This window comes from Telopea speciosissima, chromosome 5 (genome assembly GCF_018873765.1).
Source record: "Telopea speciosissima isolate NSW1024214 ecotype Mountain lineage chromosome 5, Tspe_v1, whole genome shotgun sequence".
Lineage (NCBI taxonomy): Eukaryota > Viridiplantae > Streptophyta > Magnoliopsida > Proteales > Proteaceae > Telopea > Telopea speciosissima.
In genome coordinates, this window is record NC_057920.1 from 61,967,727 (window position 1) to 61,988,828 (window position 21,102).

Here is a 21,102-nt window from a genome sequence, read left to right on the forward strand (position 1 = left end):
CTCTCTCTCTCTATAAAAAAAAATCATCTTGTACTAATCTATCTTCCCCTCTCTCAGGAAGTTAGATACCATATTGGTTTAATCACTAAAGCATTTTGGGAAAAAGAATGTTGGCTGGTCACATGGCCTCCACACCCAAATATAGGAGCACGCTAAATTATCACCTCACTCTCATGAAATAAAAAATCTCATCCAAATTGATACCCCTGCACATGCTCTCATTGGTCCCGTATTGGTGCATTAAAAGTGTAAAGTTAAAAAACAGAAGGTTAAAAAATATAAAGTAGAAAAAAAGAAAGGGGGGGAATTTCATTATTACAACCTCTTCTCCACCAAGCGAAACAATGTGGAACGTGGTAGAACCAGAGGAAGCTATGACTTTTCATGTCTTGTTTATTACTTTTCACTTTTGGCCAAATCCAAAGTCTCTAACCAATCAGAACAGGATGATAACCATTTCATCGATAACTAAGCCAAAGTTTGCCATTTGATTTAAACGATGAAATTTGGTTTTCATTTTCTTTTTCAGGTTAGGCTCCATTGGTTTCCGTGTAAAATTTTACGTGCAAAATTGTCATATTTAAAATTTTCTATGTTGAAACATCTTCCAATGTTTGTTTTTGGAAGGTAAAACATGATGTAAAATGTCATTATAAAATTTTTCAATGTTTGTTGTTACATGCAAAATTATTTAAAATAATTACATAAGATACCATTATATCAAATTTTTCTACTAAAAAAATTATACCAAATTTTAATTAGAAAATTCATATTTTAGGGTTACAAGAAACATCCAAGGATTTGTTGATGTACTTGTGGTGGCAATTTCACGTGTGAGGATATCTAAGCCAAAGTGAACAGGCTATGTCGCCCCACCAGTCCGATCCAGCAGAAGTGTTTCTCTAACATGAAGGCTAACAACCTCTGTAGAGCATTTTCATTTTGCTATAAAACAGTTACTCCACTGCTATTTTCATTGAGGGAGTGGAAGATGACCTAGCCTGAGACGGCTACTTACACATTAAAAAGATGATGAACAACATTATATCATCAGGGCCGGTAATGATACACCAACATGCTAGTTCTTTTTATGAAGCACAAACAGGAGAATTTGTCTTGGAAGCGGAAGAGCTACTTAAACTCTGTGAAACCCTCACAAGGGTTTATGTACAAAGAATGGGAAAGCCCTTATGGGTTGTATCCGAAGACATGGAAATGGATGTTTTTATGTCAACAACAGGAAGCCCAAGCTCATGGAATTGTTGATCTTGTCATGGGCAAAAATAGTAGTGATTTCATGTAAACCCACGATTGCATTTCAAACCATAACATAGGAATTGGAGGAAACTGAGGGGCAGAACACACTGCCCGGGTAGAGTCCACTCCCCCCCTATTAGAGGAATTGGAAGAAATGGAGGGGCAGATAATTGGAGACGATAATTTTTCGAATGATGAGTAGTATATAACATAAAGCTACATTACGTGACGCAGCGGTTGTTATAGAAACTGTGTTGAAGTCTTCCTCATTGTCATTCTCTAGGGTTTTTGAAGGTACTACCTCTAGATCATGGAGGAGAGTAGCAAAGAGATCATTTTGGAAGCTGGAGAATTTTGTATAGAGGCCTCTCTATTGGACAATTTATCATGACATTTATCACAACTAAGTGCTAAGAAGAGAGAATAATTTCCATTTTCAACTTTCTTACTATTTTTTTGTCCTCTTATCATTCTGTAGAAGCAGAAAGATAGTGGGATATGAGAGCCGAAGTGTTTTAGAAGCTGCTGCCCTCTTGTAACCCCTACTGGACTCTCTACATATCATCTCACTTCACTATTTCTAGAGTTTATATAAAACTTCTATGTCCCCATTGATACTTGAGGCCCATAACAGAGCACAACACTCATCGCCTATTTCATGCCCTTGTAAAGCACGCAAAGTGATCTCAGACTAGTTCGGATCCAGGACAATGTGGACCAGAAATCATTCCAAATCTAAAGGAAATTTCTTATTAAGATGAAAAAAACACCGATTGATCACGTGTCTCCTGCACCCAAACACAAGAACGCATAAAATTACACCCAAACTCTCCTAAAATAAAAATATTATCCATGTAGATGCCCCTACACGCACTCTCATTGGAGCTACATGACCAAGCAACAATTTGCTGCCCCTTTTTTAATGTTACAAAGATGGATGGGGAACTAGATGAGGAATAGAGGCTTGAAACCGAGAACTTTGCTCCCCCGATGCAAAGAACATTTTCCCTTTTATTATGATTCTAAATTGCTGAAGTGTAGACTTGAAGGATTTGAACCTTAGGATGGAATGAAAGTGATTTTGATGGAATCAATATTCACGAGGGACCTCGTAAAATCAATTAAACTTTTTTTGAGTGATTATCTACAGGAATTCTGGAAAAAAATACTTTTTGAATTGATGGAAGACTAATATGTTCTAGTTCAACAATGAAAATTTTGAAATTTTTTGGTTCAAGTAGGCATTGAGTTTAGCCTAAACAGACTGACTTGATTGAAATTGACTTAGTTTTCGTGATTTGAGAATATTTTTATAAGATTGAAGAGACTGGAGAACGATTTCCTATTTTCCTATTATATGGCTTATTAATGAGCTTGGTTAGTGTTTGGTTTTATAAGATTGAAGCGAAAACTTGTTTTGATGAACAAGAGTTTTTTATGGGTATTTTGTTGTTTGGAGAATTTTAGCTAATTGGGGTATGGTGGTTGAACCTCTTCGTGTCGCCTTTTCAGTTGGCTTTTCAGCCATTTGTGCCATATAAAAATTGTCTAATAAGAAAATAAAAGCTGAAATTCTGTTCATATTGTATCAAAATCAAACACGGATAAAAATAACTTTTTTCCCCAAAAAAAAAAAACAAACAAAAAGTGAACAGTTTTCATCCATGATTTTCTTAGTAGAGATTTTGTACATGGCAAAAATGGCTCAAAAAACAAATTCTAAGGCATCTTACGCCAAAAAACAATCAAATTCAATAAAAAAACAATTAAGGCATTCTACACCAAGAAATAACCAATATCCAAATTAGGTAAAATTCCCTAAGCAATAAAATACCAATCAAAAAAACCCTTGTTCATCTAAACATGTTTCCTCTATTAACCTCATCAAAAGTCAATCAACTATACAACCAAAAAAAATTCATAATGCATTACCCATCATCTCCTGCTCAATCTTATAAATTATTCTCAAACCCAATACCTACTTGAACCAAAATATATCCCATTTGTCATTATTGAACCACAATATACTGATCCTTCACCAACTAATACAATTCAAAAGGTAGTTTTGCCAAAATGGCAATAACCTACAGAAAATTTGAAACAAAAAAAAAACTCAAATCTTACAAGCTTATCTTGATTAGATACTGATTCCATCAAAATCACTCCTCCAGAAAAGCATAATGAATCCATCATTGCTCATTCCAGAGTTCAAAATCCTCCAAGTATGCATTCCTGCAATGTACCAACCTTGTAAGTTTTCCCAATTTTGATCTCCAAACTACGACTACTAGAACTATCAAACAGGCTTGGTACAAAGAGTTTTTTATATTCAAAATTCCTCTTATTCTCATTCCTGGTTTTTCTATTTCAACAAAAAATTTACAAAATCTTTTCTTTGATTCATTCTCATTGCTAAACACTCGAATCTGAGTTGCTGCTTTCTTGTCTTTCAAATGTACAATGTTGTTGACAATGGTAATATGTGTTTAGTATGTTGATAGTAGAAGGGTCATCTATATCAACTATGATATCCTTGCCGTTGGCACATCCCTGCATTAGGTGTGGGGAGCAAATTCTTTTATAAGAATGTCAACATAGTTAATATTTATCATTACATGGACATTTTGATGTGACTACCTTTTTGTACATGTCCATTCCATCAGCTTGTTGGTTCATTACAAAGTTTACGGGTTCGATCTCGCCAAGAACCTTGTTGCTTAGCTAGTACCTACAACCAAGACAACAGCTTTGAGCATTTGTTCTCTCCCTCATAATTTGCAGCCTCTTAACAGGAAATCATGAAAAATCATCAGAAAGCTCTCACCTTGTCATTTACAAGGTCTTTAACAGCACTGTTTTCATTGCTCTGTTTTATCTCAGTTTCCTTGGTTGGTACTTCATCTGGAATGACAAGTGGTGGGGCTGTTGGCGCTCCAAACATGGCCTTGTCATGAGCAGCCTTGATTTCTTCTTCCCTTCTTGCCTTGAGTGACATGAAAATAAGTATCAGCAACCATTGAATTTCAACGCACAAGGAAAGTTCTTGTTCCACGTGTCACATTTCAATCAAAATGTCTGAATCTCGATGCACAAGATTATACCTCAAGCCTCCCTCAGATCATCAAACTATAAAGAGAAAAAGATAATAATTGATAAATAGTACCTCCACAGCAGAAAACCGAAAACTCTGACCAATATGCTTGACCAAGACCTTGTCATCATCTGCCGCTGTAGAAGGGATGAAAGGAGTAATCAGAAATAAGTAACCAAATATTTTCTTGAGAAAAAAAGAAGTGGATTAAGAAACAAAGAGAGTACAAAACAGACATAAAGTACAATAACAAGGGACAGAATGGATCAAGAGGGTGAAGACAAAAAGTACAAATGACTGCTCAGCGGGATATGGATCCAAGTACAAGGACTGCCTAGAAATACCACCTATGGCCAACTCATCTGCAATGGGAATTGCAGCCATCCTCTAGGAGAAAGAGTAGTACTCTCTGCTTGCAAGATCTCTAACCTTTCTAATGCGATAGAGATGGTGCCAAAATCCTCCCTGATTGGTCTGAACTCTGAAGCCAATCAGTTGTTCTTCATTACAAAATAAACCATCTATTTAGTGTTGGTGAAGAAGTGATCCCGCTGTCCGGTGAGCCTAATGGCCGGAAAGTCCTTCCTGGGAAGAAGCATCATTTCAAGTGCGCCGTGCTTGAAGGAACAAGTATTCTCATAACCACAATGTTGTAACTTCTTGTCAAATAATCATGGTCGCCCAATCAGAATGTGACAAACCTTCGGAAGCAGAACATCACATTGTACCGTATCAATCAACCCACCGATAAAGTATGTGAGTTAACACCTATCATTCATGTTGAGATTAGTATTTGTTCACCCAAGCAACCTTCTAGGGATTGGTATGCAGAGCCGTCCTCAACCTGATCTTGCAAACGGCGTCTTCAAAAGCGACGTTGGTACAAATACCATTCTTAATTACCATGGTGCACAAACTTTCATTGCATTGCAGTCTAGTCAGGAGAATAATGTTGCAACGTTAATCATCCTCATCTAAAACCTTATGTGCGGCCAAAAGAGGATGAAGAACAAGAACGTAGCAAGGCTGTTGTTGTTCACGGTCGTTAACCTCACTAGGTTCATGCTCTGCTTCTAGGTAGACTATCTCGTTCTTTTGTTGCTCTTCCAAAGCAGTAGCCATAAGATCTTCCTTATAAGAAAAAGCAAACAGGCAATTAGGACATTGTGCAAAAAAGTGCCCACGTACCCCTTTCACATAAAGCATGGAACTAAATCTTAGTCGAAACTGACTGAAATCTCCGAGTTGTCTCAATTTTGGGCTTGGTTGAAACCCAAGTTTCGACCCTGGTTTTCAACCCAGAGAGGCCTAGGGTCAAAACCCAGTGTCAAACCTCGAAACAAGATCTGGCATGTCTTGGTTTCAGGCCGACCAAAACCGAGATTTAGAACCTTGATGTAAAGCATTGTATCTCAGCCCCTAGCTTCAAGGGAGGCCTGTCAGAAGACTCAGACCACGACCATGAAGGGGAGAATAAGAACGGTTTGGTCATGAAGATGTCGTAGAAGAACCATTGACTTGTGGCTTGCTGAATGACTTTTCAGCTACGAAGGAAGTTTGCTCGCACTATCACCTTTAGAGATGGTGTCCAAGAAGCTCCTCTGATTGTACTTCTTCAAACCGTCTTCAACCTGATATGCTAACTGTAAGGCGTCCTCCATCCCAAGCAGTTGACAGGAAGTCAATGCAGCATTGATCTGAGGGTGCAAACCATTTTGAAAATGTGCCACTAACAACTCTTCGTCCCACTCAAAATTTGATCGTGCGGCTAAGTAATAAAATTTTGCCACATATTCCTCAGCAATCATATTGCCATGCCTCAACTGTATGAACTTGAGGTGCATGTACTAGTAGTCAGTAGGCAAAATTCGCCGGTTCATGGTCTCTCATTTCAGCCCAAGTGTTGACCACCTCGATGACTCGAGATCAATTCTACTGTCGGTACTTAATCTACCAAACACCGGACCCTTCAGTTTGGCTTCAATAAATAAAAGCTTTCTGGCCTCAGTCAACTTGAACCATTGGAAGAATGTCCCCAAGCTATGAAGCTAGTCAAGATATTGCTTCAGATTATTATCCCCCTAGGATTCTAGGAATCAATGACATCCAGCTTGGCTCCTCTTTCAGCTCCATAGAGAGCATCATCAAAAGGTCTGTTAACTCCATATTGTGATGGTTGTGTAAAATGAGGTGATACTTTAAAATATGGGGTGGTAGTGATGGTGCAATGGGAGACGGGCCTTGTGGGATGGAATTGGAAAAATCCCTACATTACATGGGACTATTTCCTTTAGCCGAAGGTACCAATCTGTCTATGGAAGACTTGCAGGGATGTCATTATGGTCTAAAGAGAATTAACAATGGCATTGAGATTATCAACACTAAACCTTCAGGAGTTGTTAGAATACTCCAAGGAAGTAACCCGCTCTGTAAGATAGGCAATGGCTGTTTCATTTTCTTCATTATGAGAGTTAATCATTGATAACCTCACTATTATTTTTTTTTTTTTGGTCAGTCCTAATCTACTATAAGCTAGAAGGGAAGGCTAAGACAAGCCAACAGAATCCTACAACTACCAAGGGGGGGAGGGGGTGCCTTTATGGCATAAATGCAATCCAGGAGAGTCGAATCCTTGACCTCCTGGGGGGCATGCACTCAACCAGCATGCCTCCAACCAACCGAGCTAGTGGATTAAGGTCTGGAAGAGGAATTTTGGCTCTGATTCAACCATGATTTAAAAAAAAAAAAAAAAAAAAACTTATTATAGGTCGCTATGGGCCCATCCCAGTGTTAAACGGCTCAACAATTAAAGGTAATGCTAATTCAGTAATTTTCGAAACAAATCAAGCCCTTGAGAGTAAGGTAACAGAACTTGTGACCAACCAGGAATTATTTCTAAAGAAAGAGCAAAATTTTGGAAGGTTAGCTAAGGGGGGGTAAAGTAGAAGCAAAGTATGAAGGGAAGGGTGTTTATGTAATTTCTTCCTCACAATTGAAGGAATGAACCAGCGCCCAGTGGTAACCCAGGTTGGATTCCATCAACAAATCAACCTCGTACTGATTCAATTGACACAATTTTGGCTGAAGGTTGTCAACCCCGAAATCTATAGAATGCAAGTGTTAATCGGGTCAACAAACCGAATATCACAGAAACAAGAGAGCTGAAACTATATCCGGCAGTAATAGGAAAACCAGTTATGAATTTTAATCTGGTTGTCACAGGTCCAGCAAGATTTCGGTCTAAGGGTGTGCAAGTAGAATTGCCTAGAGGTAAGGATTATTTTCCCCAAGTTGTAGACAGAGAGGAAAAGGGATTAGGGGGTTGATGGTTGGATGCGATTGGCAGTAAGTAATGCTGGGCTGGGAAGGGCAGGGAGATCCAGTTGCTTTAGCATGGTTGACTAGAACAACCCACTTTGGAGACCCAAGCCCAGATGCAACCGGTTCAACCCGGTTTTCTAGTCAAAAGGGGACTCATAGTTTACATAGGATGTAATCTTTTATTTTATTTTATCTTATTTGGGTGGATAGATTACGTAGGAGTTATTTGGTAGTTTCTTTATTTGAATTACTTCCTAGTTTGTTTAGTTTCTATTGTGAGTTGAGTTTCTATTAATATGTTAGGGGAGTTTTTTTTACATTCATGTACTACAATGGAGAACACAGAATAGAATTAATCGAAATTCAGAGTTGCAGTGGACTGTTGTGTTGCTTGCTGGCCGTTTGTGTGCTTTTCCTTTTCTTTCTCCCTTCCCTAAAGGTATGAGATTACTTCTTTCTCTTCTTCTTGCTTAGTTTCTCTTCTCCTTCCTGTTTATCCTTTCTCTAATCTTCTATTCCTTGTTCAGTCCTGCAGTACTGGCAGCAACAAAGATTGGTTTGGATCCTCCCTCCTCCATAGCCCTCTCACCCCAAGATTTGGATTGAAGGTCCCTCTCCCTAGGGCGACTCAAACCCGAGAACTTCAGTCCCAACCATAACCTGCTGTGAGTTGAAACATGGATTGTTACTGGTTCTACAGACCATTGCCAAGCTCTGTTGCAGCTCCCGACTGGCTTCCTAACCTGTAGCTTCTGGTAGATACCATTTGGAGTCGATAGAGCCTTGGCAATGCCTCTCCTGAAATTTCAAGCCATTTGAAGATCCTACGAGAAAAATCCTCCACTTTCACCGGGAAATGCAATTCAAGAATGACAATTAGCATCATTACTTCTTATTTTCAAAATTCCAACCCCCCCCCTTTTTTCTTCCTTATTTCTGTTTGTCCTTTATGTTATTTTTGTGCCAAGTCTACCCATTGTATCCTCTTCCTCATTAGCTACCAAACAGCCCTTTCATATTATGGTTAATTAAGGCCTTTCCACTCCCCCTTGTAACTTTGGAAAATTTACGGTTCTACCATTGCCTTCCTACTATTGCCTATTATGCACTTCGGGGCCCATAGAGAACCAAAACAGGGTTTTTCAAACCCGGGATCACACCACCGGACAGGAGAGATAAACCAATAACAAAGGAGAATAGTAGCGGAAGGAAAGAAGGAATGGTAAGAAGGATTTATCTTACAAAGGAAGAAGAACAGATCAATGGGGTAAAAGGAAGAAACACACACAGCCAGCTCTTGGCTTCAAGCTACAGCAATAGGACTCCAACTAAATTCAATTCATTCCAATATTCCACTCCCCCATCATTGGGTACATATGTATAAATACGAAGAAAATCTAACTCAAAATACAAACCTACTCAGCTAGGAAACTAACAACCCAATATAATTCTTACATAGCTAACCCAAAATAAAAGATTATAAGGCTATCCCCTACCAACCCTCATTAGACCAAAATCCCAGTTTGGGCCAGGTTCGCCCCGGTCTGGGACTCTGGGTTTCTAGATCGGGTTTATTCGGTCCAGCCATGAAAATGCCATTGCATCACTTGGCATTGACAGGAGTGATGCATTACTTCCCTATATTGTTCAGGGCAGCAGAAGCTAAAGATGTGCTGGTGACTCATTACCTACTTATCACAAATCAGAACATCAATTGGTAATTAGTATCCTATGTCAAGGCAGAATCTACGATTGGGAGATCAAAAAAAATTCTACTTGTAGAAGCTATAAATGATACAAACCAAGATGATAGATGGATCTGGGCTTTCAGCAACTTAGGCCTCTTTTCCTTCAGAATAAGGGGCCCGGTTTAGAAGAAGCTTGTCCGGTCCTATTTGGGTCAAGTGGTTCCATCTAAATTGGAATTTCTCACATGGGCAGCCTTCTTAAACTGTTCGGTATCCCTAAATGCATGCCATTCTGTGTTACTGATGCTAAAGATGTTCATCATAGCACAATCCATCCAAACCCCCCCCCCTCTTTTTTTGTTGGTATGGTGAAGTGTAGGGGCTTTGGCTGATATGGTAGCTCGTACGACACTTATGTTGTGTTTGGTATGCATTCTAGGTCGATTTCACATTCTTGGACAGTAAAAAGAATTAATTTATCATCCGAGAATGCAAAATCGACCTAGAATGTAGTCCAAGAATGCATACCAAGCGCAGCCTTAATCTTCTCTGAGGCGTTCCTCCACAGCTCCTCCATTTAATAAAATCTTTAATTAGTAAAAAAATTGGATATGATAAAATATGAAAATCAAAATATAACAAATAATGTGAATAAGAGATCAATCACTGGAGCCTTGAAGATTTTCACTTCTTATTAGATAAGCCGTTATCTTGCTTTGCGGTCAAACTGTTACTTATGGAAGCCAAGGACTGAAAATAGTCTCTCATGTGATTCAGCAAAACAAGGAGTCGTTTGAACTTGTTTGTTTTGAGGACAAGATTCCCTTTGGATGTAATTGTTCTATATATTTTAGCTTGAGCTAAACTTTTGGAAGTCTTTGGACCTTTCCCCTCTTCATAGGACTGTAATGCTACTTCTAGTGAAGTTGTTACTAACCAAAAATAAAATATAATAATGCCACAGAAGATCTAAATTGGGGTCATTTTTGGCAAAATGCAGTAAAACACCAAAGATTGAACAGAAGCATAACTAGATTGAGATCCAAGCAGCAAAAATTTAGCTCCAACAAATCTATTTGGTACAGTTAGAAGGGTAAGCTAATGGCAAAGTTATACACATGGTTAAGCCAACAATTTTGCAGAACCAAGATCTTTCTCTGGCATTCAGAAAGATAAAAGCAAAGCATGTTATAGAATGAACCTTCTATTTCTTCATCATCAAGTGGAGCATCTTTGTTGAACTCGAAACGTTCCCATCCAGCACCTATACCCATTGCTGAATCCTTCTTAGCTGCAAAACAGAAGGGTTTCGGACTAATATAATAATGCTGCAACCTTAATTTGGAGTCTGGTTTAACAGATTAATTGTGTCTATTGGAAGTAGATACCGGTCTGCAAAAAAACTTTTAATGGAGATGAAAAGCTCTTAGGTTATGGAAGAAAATGCCAAGATACCTGAAAGACATTCATCAAGAAAATAATTACCATCAAAGCTAAGAACGATTCATCTCCATATGTTTAAGCAACCCAAGGATTTAAAAAACAAAATAAGGGATCTTTTGTTACACAAGAACTCTGGGTTTTTTTTTTTTTCTCACTTTTGCTTTTCATCCTTTTTTTCCCCTAAGCATACTTTTCCTAAAGAGAATCCAAATATATACAGGTTGGAGGATCATACATGAATATGGTCCTTTGGAATTTTCATCATCAGACTTCAGAATAAAACAGCATTAACATAGACTGCTACACCTAGTCACAAGTGCTTTCAAAATACTGTCAAAATGAATAAAGATGAAAGCACCTGTTTATGGAACTTAAAACTTCCACGAACTATATCTTTCCAATGAAATTTCAGCCTCAGCTCTTGGAGAAACAATTTTTCTCCCACAAAGATCATTTCCTTTCGGACGCGTTTTGGTTGGAGGTTTCTTCGGAGTCGGATTCGACGGAATCCGGATTCCGTCATTTTTTGGGTGTTTGGTTTCTCGGAACCCAGATCCGTATTGGATTCCAAGAATCCATAAAAATCTACTTTTTAGGCTAAATTTTGGAATCCACCAGAATTCGTCCAAGGGGGTGAATTCCAAATAGAATCCAGGATTCCAAGCCCTCAAATAAATACAGTGGAATCTTGTGGACTCCAATTTTATCGAGATCGAAACGAAGGAAGTCGATAGGGTTTCTCTCAGCCTTCTCGTTTCTTCTCCAAAACGAAGACGAAGTCGTCTCTGCAACTCTCGTCTTGACATCTCGTTTCTTCTCCAAACCGAAGATGAAGGAAATCGAGACTAGGGTTTCTCGCATCCTTCTCATTGCTTCTCCAAACCAAAGCCGAAGTCATCTCAGCAACTCTGGTCTTGCCATCTCGTTTTTTCTCCAAACCGAAGACAAAAGAAGTCAATACTAGGGTTTCTCTCAGCCTTCTCCTTTTCGTCTACAAAGGTCTACAAAGGTTCTTTACTACTCCATTTCTCTCTCTCTCTCTCTCTCTCTCTCTCTCTCTCTCTCTCTCTCTCTCTCTCTCTTTGTTTCTCTGTCTATCGCTCTCTATCTCTATCGTTGTCTCTGTCTCTCTCACATTATCTCTGTCTCTCTCTCTGTGTCTATGTATCTCCCTGTCTCTCCCTTTATCATTCTCCGATTGTAGTTTAAAAAAAAAATTTGGAATTATTTGATTGCTAACCGATTTTCCTCTCCATTTCAGGTTCGATTGTAGTTAGGGTTGTTTTGAAAATCTGTGGTGGAAGGAACATCTTGGATTAACACAGGTATGCCACATTTCTTCACTCTCTCCCTTCTCTGAGACAGCTGCATTATAGTTATGGATTTTTTAAAAATACATAGGTTAAGTAGATGATTTGGGGGCGACTTGAGAGCATATTTGATATATTGCCTAGATTGTTTAGTTTCCATTTTATTTGAGTTTCTATTATCATGTAAAAGTGTTTTTCTTTATATTGATGTAATACAATGGAAGATTAAAATGAAGTGAAAGAGTTTTTGAGTTGCTACTGTGTTATGGCTGTGGCGTGAGAAACTTCTCTCTCTCCTCCATTCTTTTTTTCTTCTTCCTTTTTCCCCTTGGTATGATTTCCCTTCATCTTTCTTTGTTCCTCTTCTTCCTTACCTGCTCTCTTTACTGTTATCCTGTTCTACCCCTTCTAATGTAGTATTGTATTTGAAAGACTCGAAACAGTAGCCAATAGACAAGATCTTTAAATCAAAGAATAATTCAGGCCATATGGGACAGTCCTAGTAGATCTAGGAGAGTCGTATTTAGGTAATAACTAATAAATCGGTAAACAAGAACAGAAAATATCATTAGACACCCTCTACTCAGTAGGGATACCACTTTTGTTCCCAATCCTATACCACACCGAGCTGATTGTCAAACAATTCTGGGATTTTAGCATCAATGGTCACAATGCCATAAAAAACGCACAGCAAGAACATACTATAACTCAAGCTGAATACTTGTATCACTTATATTCCCTAAATATCAAAATTCTCTGAATATGATTATGCAAATGAGAAGGGTAGGCTTCATGCCATGAAGGAGTTACGAGGATTCTAAATCCATCCCAGACAGTGTATTGCTTCCACGTAAAACAATAGGACCCACTATATTAAGCTATGCTGAATAAGGTGCACCCATCACTTTACAGGACCATAACACAAGTATCCTTGTTCAATAAAATATTGCACAACCAATGTGGACCAATGGTCATCATTTATCACTCAGATTTCTGATAACATAAGCTTGGCTGGCTTCAAAATCTCAAGAGTTAACAAAGATCAAAATTTTTACTCATTGATAGCAGTTCAAACTAGCAAAATCCAGCTTTACACACAAGGACGGATTATTTTACATTCTTTGATCCATCATCCAAGACCACCTTACTCTAACGAGGGAAAAAATAAATGGGGACCACCTCAATTTTCACTTCTAATTCTTCTGATTCCAGCACAAAATCTAAGTTTCAGCTGGTTCACATGTCTTCCCATCAAATAACTTACCATGAATCACCACTATAACACAGTATCATCATATTTTCTTAAGCTATGGTTGCAGGCTGTTCCACTCGATCCTTGAAATCAGTTGTTTGAGAACCCACTCTGAGAAAACCAGTGTTAAGAAAATGCTCGAGTTAAACTGAATTTTAAATTGGACAAATTCTAAATCTAAAATCCTGTTGGATTTGACCTTGAAGGTGGGTTCTGTTGTTCAGTATCTAATCTTAAATATCTTTTTGAAGCATTTGGAATCTTCGTATGCTTTGCATGGGGGATCATTTAACATTGAAATCATTTATCTTCTCTCTCTAGTCTCCTCTGTGGGGTTCTAGGGTTATGGTAAGTTAATTAAGGGGTTGTTACTTCTAGCTTTAGTGAAACAAGGAAAGAATTTTGGAACTTTGGAATTGATTACGGGTAGACAGTAGGGTCATATTCAAGAAGTGGGATGAATTAAATGCACTGTCCTTATCCTCTGTTCCTTAAAAGGGTTTTCTTCTTAATTTTTTTTCCATAACGTGCATCTCTGTTTTCTACCCTTAATAATGACCAGTTATTTTTCTCTTTATTTCCATCTGTAGCAAATATCCTCGTTTCTTTCTAACTAAAATGAGTATATGAACAATATGATGGTTGAATGTTTCATTTACTGTTGATTATGAGTAAACAAGCATAAGTTGCAATTTGGCCTCCTTCAAGCTTCTTCTTGTATTCAGCTAGTGATCCAACTACGTAACTTGTTTCTTTCGGTTGAAGTTGTCACTTGTCAAGGCATCATGTAGGCAATGCCATGGAAACAAGGCAGGTTGAATATGGAAGCATACCCTGTAATTAGGCAAATCTTCCTGGAATATGGTGCTCCCCTAGGGCTCCTTGGCCTCACCTAGTAGCCATGGCAACTATGTAGTTCAGTTTGAGATTATAATCTTGAACAGTGTTGCTCACATTTGGTGATCTTTAGCTATTTTGGACTAAGTTATAAAGGAAGCAATATCATTGCCAGAACTCTTCACAATTTTGGTATTCACTCATCTGAAATGTTGCACTTTGGGTTCTTGCGATTAATAATTCCACAAATGATAAGAAGATTGTAACCAATTACTGTTACCTTGGTTGAGTCATTCATTGGTTGAGCAAGTCCAACTATGGTGTTTTTAAAACACCAGTTTGTATACTTAGGCAGCGGCCCTTGCACACATCTCGAAGGAGGTAAAGAAGGGGCAGCTGCCCTTGCACACATCTCGAAGGAGGTGAAGAAGGAATCCAATGAGATTGTGAAAGAAATATCTTGCCAATCTATATTTAGTGAGTGGTGTATAAGGAGATAGGTAAATTATTGACTGCAGGAGATCAAAGAGAAATCTGAGAGAGAAGGACCGAAGTTGACAAAGAGGGGATTATAAAAATAAGGGGACAAAACAGGGATTAGAAAGCTAGAGCTTCAGGGGAATTGCTTGGGTGAAAAGCCTGTTGTTTTATTGAATGTTTGAATCATGGCTTGAACTGTGTATATAAAGTTGTTGCGTAAAGATTGTATATGAAAATTTTACTTTAATACTTCATATGGTTAACATATGTCGTAATTGATGTCATCGTATTTTGAAATTTTTGTTTTTGTACTAGATGGATATTGACCCCGATGATGAAGAGATGATATTGTTTTGGGTACTTACCGCTGTTGTTATAGCAGTAGAAAAGTATCACAAACTGTTCCTCAAAAAACAACCTTATCGACTTGGGGGTAATCGTGGATGGATTGAGACAGAGAGAATAATTGGTGCTTCCGACAGGACTTACAGAGATATAATAAGAATGAGTAGAAGGTCTTTTTTTACCTTATGTCAAAGGCTACAAGATGGTGGCCTTCTGTATCACACGAACTCAATTCGAGTGGAAGAACAAGTTGTCATGTTTTTATTTACAACTGCCCACAATGTTAAGAATCAAGTTATGAAGCTGCATTTTGGACACTCTGGTGAGACAGTAAGTCGGTATTTAAACAAAGTATTACATGCAATTCTTAAACTGTACCCAGTGTTACTGACCCCTCCAAGTACCACAACCCATGAAAAAATATTGAATAACCCAAGAAGCTACTACCCCTACTTCAAGGATTGCATTGGAGCCATAGATGGGTCACATGTACCAGCTTGGATTCCAGTTGCTGATCATTGCAAGTTTCGTGATAGGAAAGGACTTATATCTCAAAATATTTTAGCTGCATGCGATCATGGTAGAAGGTTTACATACATACTATCTGGTTGGGAAGGATCTGCATCAGATTCTAGAATATTAGAGGATGCCATTCATAGACAGGGTGACAGCAAGTTAGTGGTACCTATAGGTAAATTTTATCTAGCTGATGCTGGGTTTGCCAACAGAACTGGATTCTTGAGACCGTATCGTAATGTTAGGTACCATTTAAAGGAGTGGAAGAATTCAAACTTGTCACCAACAAATAAACAGGAATTGTTTAATCTGCAACATTCTAAGCTACGAAGCGTTATTGAACGGGCATTCTCTAATTTGAAGTTAAGGTTCAAGATATTGAAGGCTCAAGCGGAATACCCATTTAGGACTAAAGTAAAAATTGTTCAAGCATGTGTTCTGCTTCATAACCATATCCGTACACAGCACAGTATTGAAGAAGAAGATGAGTGGTTAGATGCAGATGAGAGAGCTGTAGGGCCTAGTTCTAGTGTTCAACCAAACCAACAAATTGATGATGATGATGAAGTTGAGGATGATTACAGTGGTGAAGCCCTTAATGCTGATCAACTCAGAGAAGAAATAGCTGACAACATGTGGGCTGACTGGATGACAGGCGATATGGATGATGAAGAAACTTCTACTTCTACTGATGGTTACTGTAATTGATAGTTTAATGTATTGGATTATAAACTTAAATCTTGATTTTTATGTTGAATTGGTGTTTAAACTTTTGACATGTTTCCTTTATATTTGGTTCATGGACTTATGTCATGTTGTGTTAAGTTTTAGGTTTATTATGTTTCATGATCTCAATGTCGAATGGATGATTAGATTTTAATGATAAATGATTGTATTAATACAAATTGTCATGCAATTATTGATTTTGTGTATGAAGATAGTTCAATAATTTTTGTATATTATTTTTATTACTAGTCACACTGGGCATAAACAATGGCCACACAAGAGAGAACCCAGTCTAGATCACAAGCAAGTTGGCCACTTGAAGTATCTCATCATATGTTGGAATTATGTGTCACACAACATAAAACTGGAAAGAGTGGAGACAATGGGTTAAGGAAGGAGTTATGGCTTGACATATCTAAAAGGTTGAATGAGAAGTATGGGATGACATACGATTGGGAACAATGTCGAAACCATTTCAAGATTTGGAAGGCAAGATTCAAAGCGCTTAGTGATATGCAGAAAAATAGCGGCATGGGTTGGAATGCTCAAGAAAATAGGTTTGATGCAGGCCAACATGTTTGGAATGAATTCAAGGTAATATTGGTGATCATTTCAATGTTTATAAATTTATGTATATGGTAAGCTAGAATAATAATGTATTTGAATGTTTGGCAGAAGAAGGAGCAACGATATTGGAAAGATCATAGCGTTCTACCAATTCATGTTGAAGTTGCTATTTGGCTAGGCAATGAAATAGCCACGGGGGCAGCAACCTCACACCCTGCTGATGGAGCCCATGATGAAGACATTGATTTGTCTGCCAATGAAAGGGCATTTGATAATATCAACCTTGAGAGTGAAGACATAGATCTTGAAGGAGAAGGTACCACTCTCAATCAGAGTACAAACCGTTCAAAGAAAAGGGCTTCTACATCTAGCAAAAATCAAGCCCAATCAAAGAAAAAGAAAGCAAGTGTTTATAAGGTTGCCAGTCCATTAAAAATGATAGCCAAGGCAATGTCTGCCATATCAACCAAGGAGACTGATTTTGCAACTAAGTTACATGAAGCAATTGGTGCCATTCCAGGGATTGACTTTCACAAGAAAATGGTTATCAAAGAGTATTTGATGGAGAAGAAGGATAAGGCTACTCTATTCTTGACTACTCCTTCTGAAGAGAGGCCTAAAATGATTGACTATTATCTTCAAATGATGGAGTAGAAGGGCAATTTTATTTGATGCTTTGGGTGGAAGACTTGGTTATGAACTTATGACTTTTTGTTTCTAAGATATTAAGTAGTTGACATGGATGTTTTGTGATTTTGTGTTTATGAACTTATGACTTAGAGTTTATATTTCTGTGGTGGTTGTCTTTAGAATGGTATCTTGGAACAATTTTATCAAATGGTACTGTTTGTTTCATTTTAAGAACAGCTCAATGTGTTGATTTCATTTCTATTTCTGTCATTGTTTTATGCTTGACATGGAGGTGATAATTTTTATTATTTTCCTAATATATTGATGCATTATTGCCCTCCCAAAGAAGGTCCAAGGACCTTTATTATCTGGGGCTTTGAAAAATCTCCTCAAATTTTAGATGTGATCTCAGATTCTGATTTTTATGGTTCTCACCCTATAATCAGCCATTGGATCGTTTGTTATTTACTTATGTTCTTCAATTTCCAATGTACCCAGATAGACATTATTGGTAGATGCGAAATTTGTCAAAGTAGATGTAACGTATTTACATCAACTACGACGAAGTGATGTATTTTGAGAAGATGAACTCTCATATGTATGTACTTCAATTCAATACAATGTATTCTATATTTGGCTGTGACTTATTATCCATGCGTTTTGTGGACTTGAAATACCATATTACCATGCGTTTTGTGGACTTGAATTACCATATCACCACTTACTACAGATTTTTATATTAGTATGGATACAAAAAAAATTGGGAAAGATCACATATTGAAGTGTCATGTCACCACTTACAATTTTTTTATCTTTTTTTTTAATAAATTATCATTAAATTTATGCATGTGTTGTATATAAAAAAAAAGATTTAAAATTAAAAGTTATTTCAAGTAGAATCCAACTAATGGATTCATGGGTAACCAAACAATTTTGAATATGGATTCAGAAAGAATCCAACTGTCAGACTCAGGGTAACCAAACAGTCTTATATATGGATTCAGCTGGATTCCACTTGACAGAACCAGGGCAACCAAACAGTTTTTCAACTGGATTCCACCTGACAGATTTTGGGTAACCAAACAGGTTTTTTATCAGGATCCAAATCCACATGAACCAGATTCTTAAGAATCCAATCCAATTTAAGAATCCGGCTCCTACGACACCTCCAACCAAATACGTCCTTCTGGTTCTAGGTAATAGGGTTCTTAAAGGAAAAATAAAGGTAGCAAACAGTCACCAGATGGTGAAGCAACGAAAATATAAGATGTCTGCGCATGTCTACCCAAGGAAGAGGAAGGGGCAGGGGTGGGGGAAGGAACATAATCTCAGAAGGAGAATGGAATAGTATACCAGCATTTGTAAGCTGAAGCTTCATCTTGGCTTTAACTCTCTCAGCTGCAGTCTGCTTATCATCAAAAAGACAATTTTATGGGGTCATATTTCACAATTAAGGGCAACAGCAGGACATATACAATATTGTTTACGGGAAATCTGGCCTATAAGCTGGTAATTTAGCCATAGTCTATATATGAAATCTTTAAAGAACTGATGTTTACTACTTTTAGGAAGAAAGGCAGAGGCCTCCACCACCTTTTACTGTGGACATTCTGTTGCAGGTTCTTATGTTCATCAAATCAACACCAACTCACTTCAGAAAGAAGAAATTGTGGGGAGAGCTGTGAACATATAGCAGGTAACCGAAATAGCAGAGAACATTGAGAAACAGTACAACAAAAATTCATAAAGAAAGAAAGAATGGAAAAACAAAGAATGTTACTATTTGTGCAGAAAGAGGAGAGTTGACGTGGGAATGTCATTAACAAGAGGCTCTTAGACCCAAAATTTAAAAATTTTAAAGAAAAATGAATCCAAGAGAGCTACACAGTTCTTTATTAATACATCATATTTGGATTCCCAATGAATTTCAGAACACCAATCCCAAGAGACCAGCACAGTTCTTCTATAGTAATGCCTCGTATTTTGATTTTCAAATTAAAAACTGGTATTATGCAAATTAAGGCACCTAAATTTCCTCAATTAAAATTTTTAATTGACAATAAAAGAAAACAAAATTACTGTAGATTGAACTTTTCATCCATCACACAAATTTTACCAATTAAAATACATAAGATGGAGAATAGCAATTCTGTCCTCACAAAATCTTTAATGGTTTAACCAAAGCATCAATTTCAGGGGTGTGGATCAATATCCTCATGACGAAATTGTTGGTTCATATTGGAGGAGGGGCTTCAACTCAAACTCATACACTCTCTTTTGAAGGAAGTACATAAAAATAACTCTTTTTAAGCATGGAATAGGCTGTGTCCTACCAACATTCTGATTCAAAGTAGGCAGTTGCCTAAGAAACACTCGAAATAAATATCCAAAGACTGGGAAAAACAATATCAACCCAAAAAACAATGTCCAAAACCACACTTGTATCCTCTTTGGGATTACGTTTCCATACAGGATAAAAACACCTGAAAGATCCAGCATTAAATCCTCTTAACATCAAATATGTTGTTTCCATTTATTCTAACAGCAGAACTTCAAGACACTGAAGTCACATTCCAGCATTCAACAGAAATGCTCAATACCAAACACCCCCCCCCCCCACACACACACACAGAATTGTAACATTTGGCTGTCCTTTGATATTTCCAACCATACATCAGATTACTTACATAAATAAGTTTAAGCCATGGTTCAATGTTTATAAATATCCTCCTTAGTTATAGTTCTCAAGCTGAGCATACCATGGATAATGACAGAACTTCCTAATACAACCGCGGGTGATTTCACCCATGAAATAGTGATTACTTAAGTAAAATTTAGTCATTAGTAGAGTTGTTACACCAAGTGGGAAACAATCCCTCAGACCCATCTCAGTGGGATTCAAGAACAGCATTTTATTTCCCTGACTAAGACAGCAGGAGAATAGCAAAACCTATAAATATGTATCATTTTATAGCTCTTCAACAGGAAAAGTTGAATGACGGTATGGTATGTATTTCAAAAAATATATCAAGCGCTCAACTGGTGAGAATGAACACACATTTACTGCTCTAGCAGTCTTTTAGCCTGTGTAACAGAAATGATGATTCATATTGCCTATTTGGCTAAGGTCCACTTCCAAAACCAACAACATAAATGAGAATAGTCTTATATGGTAAGGTATACTAGAAATATTTAAATGCAGAAGACACTCTATGATATAAAAGAAGCCCCTTTATTTCCTTTCTACAACCAAAACTTATCCGAGAAGTAAACTGGTGATAGAGAACGAAGGTCAATTTAGTTGAGACACTAACCATTTCCGCGTATCCATCAATGAGTCGAGAATAGTCGATCCCACCATTCTTTTCGTTGTTTTTACCCTCACCTCTGTCTTCATACCTATCGCTTTTACTCTTTTCCGACCTTGGTTCCCGAGGAGACGAGCTCCTGCTTCTCCTTGCTCTCCCTTTTCCTTCTCGAGAACCTCTTGGACGCCTTCTTTCTTCATCCGAGTTGCTCTGAGACCTCCTCCTGCTCCTCCTTGCGCTTCACAGACATTCTCTTGTCAATCTGGTTCGTCCAGGCTTCGGAATTCTCAATTCCTTTACGCCATAATTAGCATAAGATTGGAATCTCTTT

The 21,102-nt window shown here is 37.7% G+C and overlaps 1 protein-coding gene across 1 annotated transcript; it reads right to left on the reverse strand.

Moving 5' to 3' along the window:
* Positions 1-3,654: 3,654 nt before the first annotated feature.
* LOC122661263 lies at positions 3,655-21,021 on the reverse strand. The gene is made up of 7 exons (XM_043856609.1): positions 20,778-21,021; positions 18,817-18,868; positions 10,559-10,648; positions 4,421-4,485; positions 4,082-4,240; positions 3,895-3,985; positions 3,655-3,807 (listed from the first exon to the last, which is right to left on the reverse strand). Exons 1-6 carry the CDS (start codon positions 20,778-20,780, stop codon positions 3,917-3,919), a joined length of 438 nt encoding a protein of 145 aa, XP_043712544.1. The 5' UTR covers positions 20,781-21,021; the 3' UTR covers positions 3,655-3,807; positions 3,895-3,916.
* Positions 21,022-21,102: the final 81 nt, after the last annotated feature.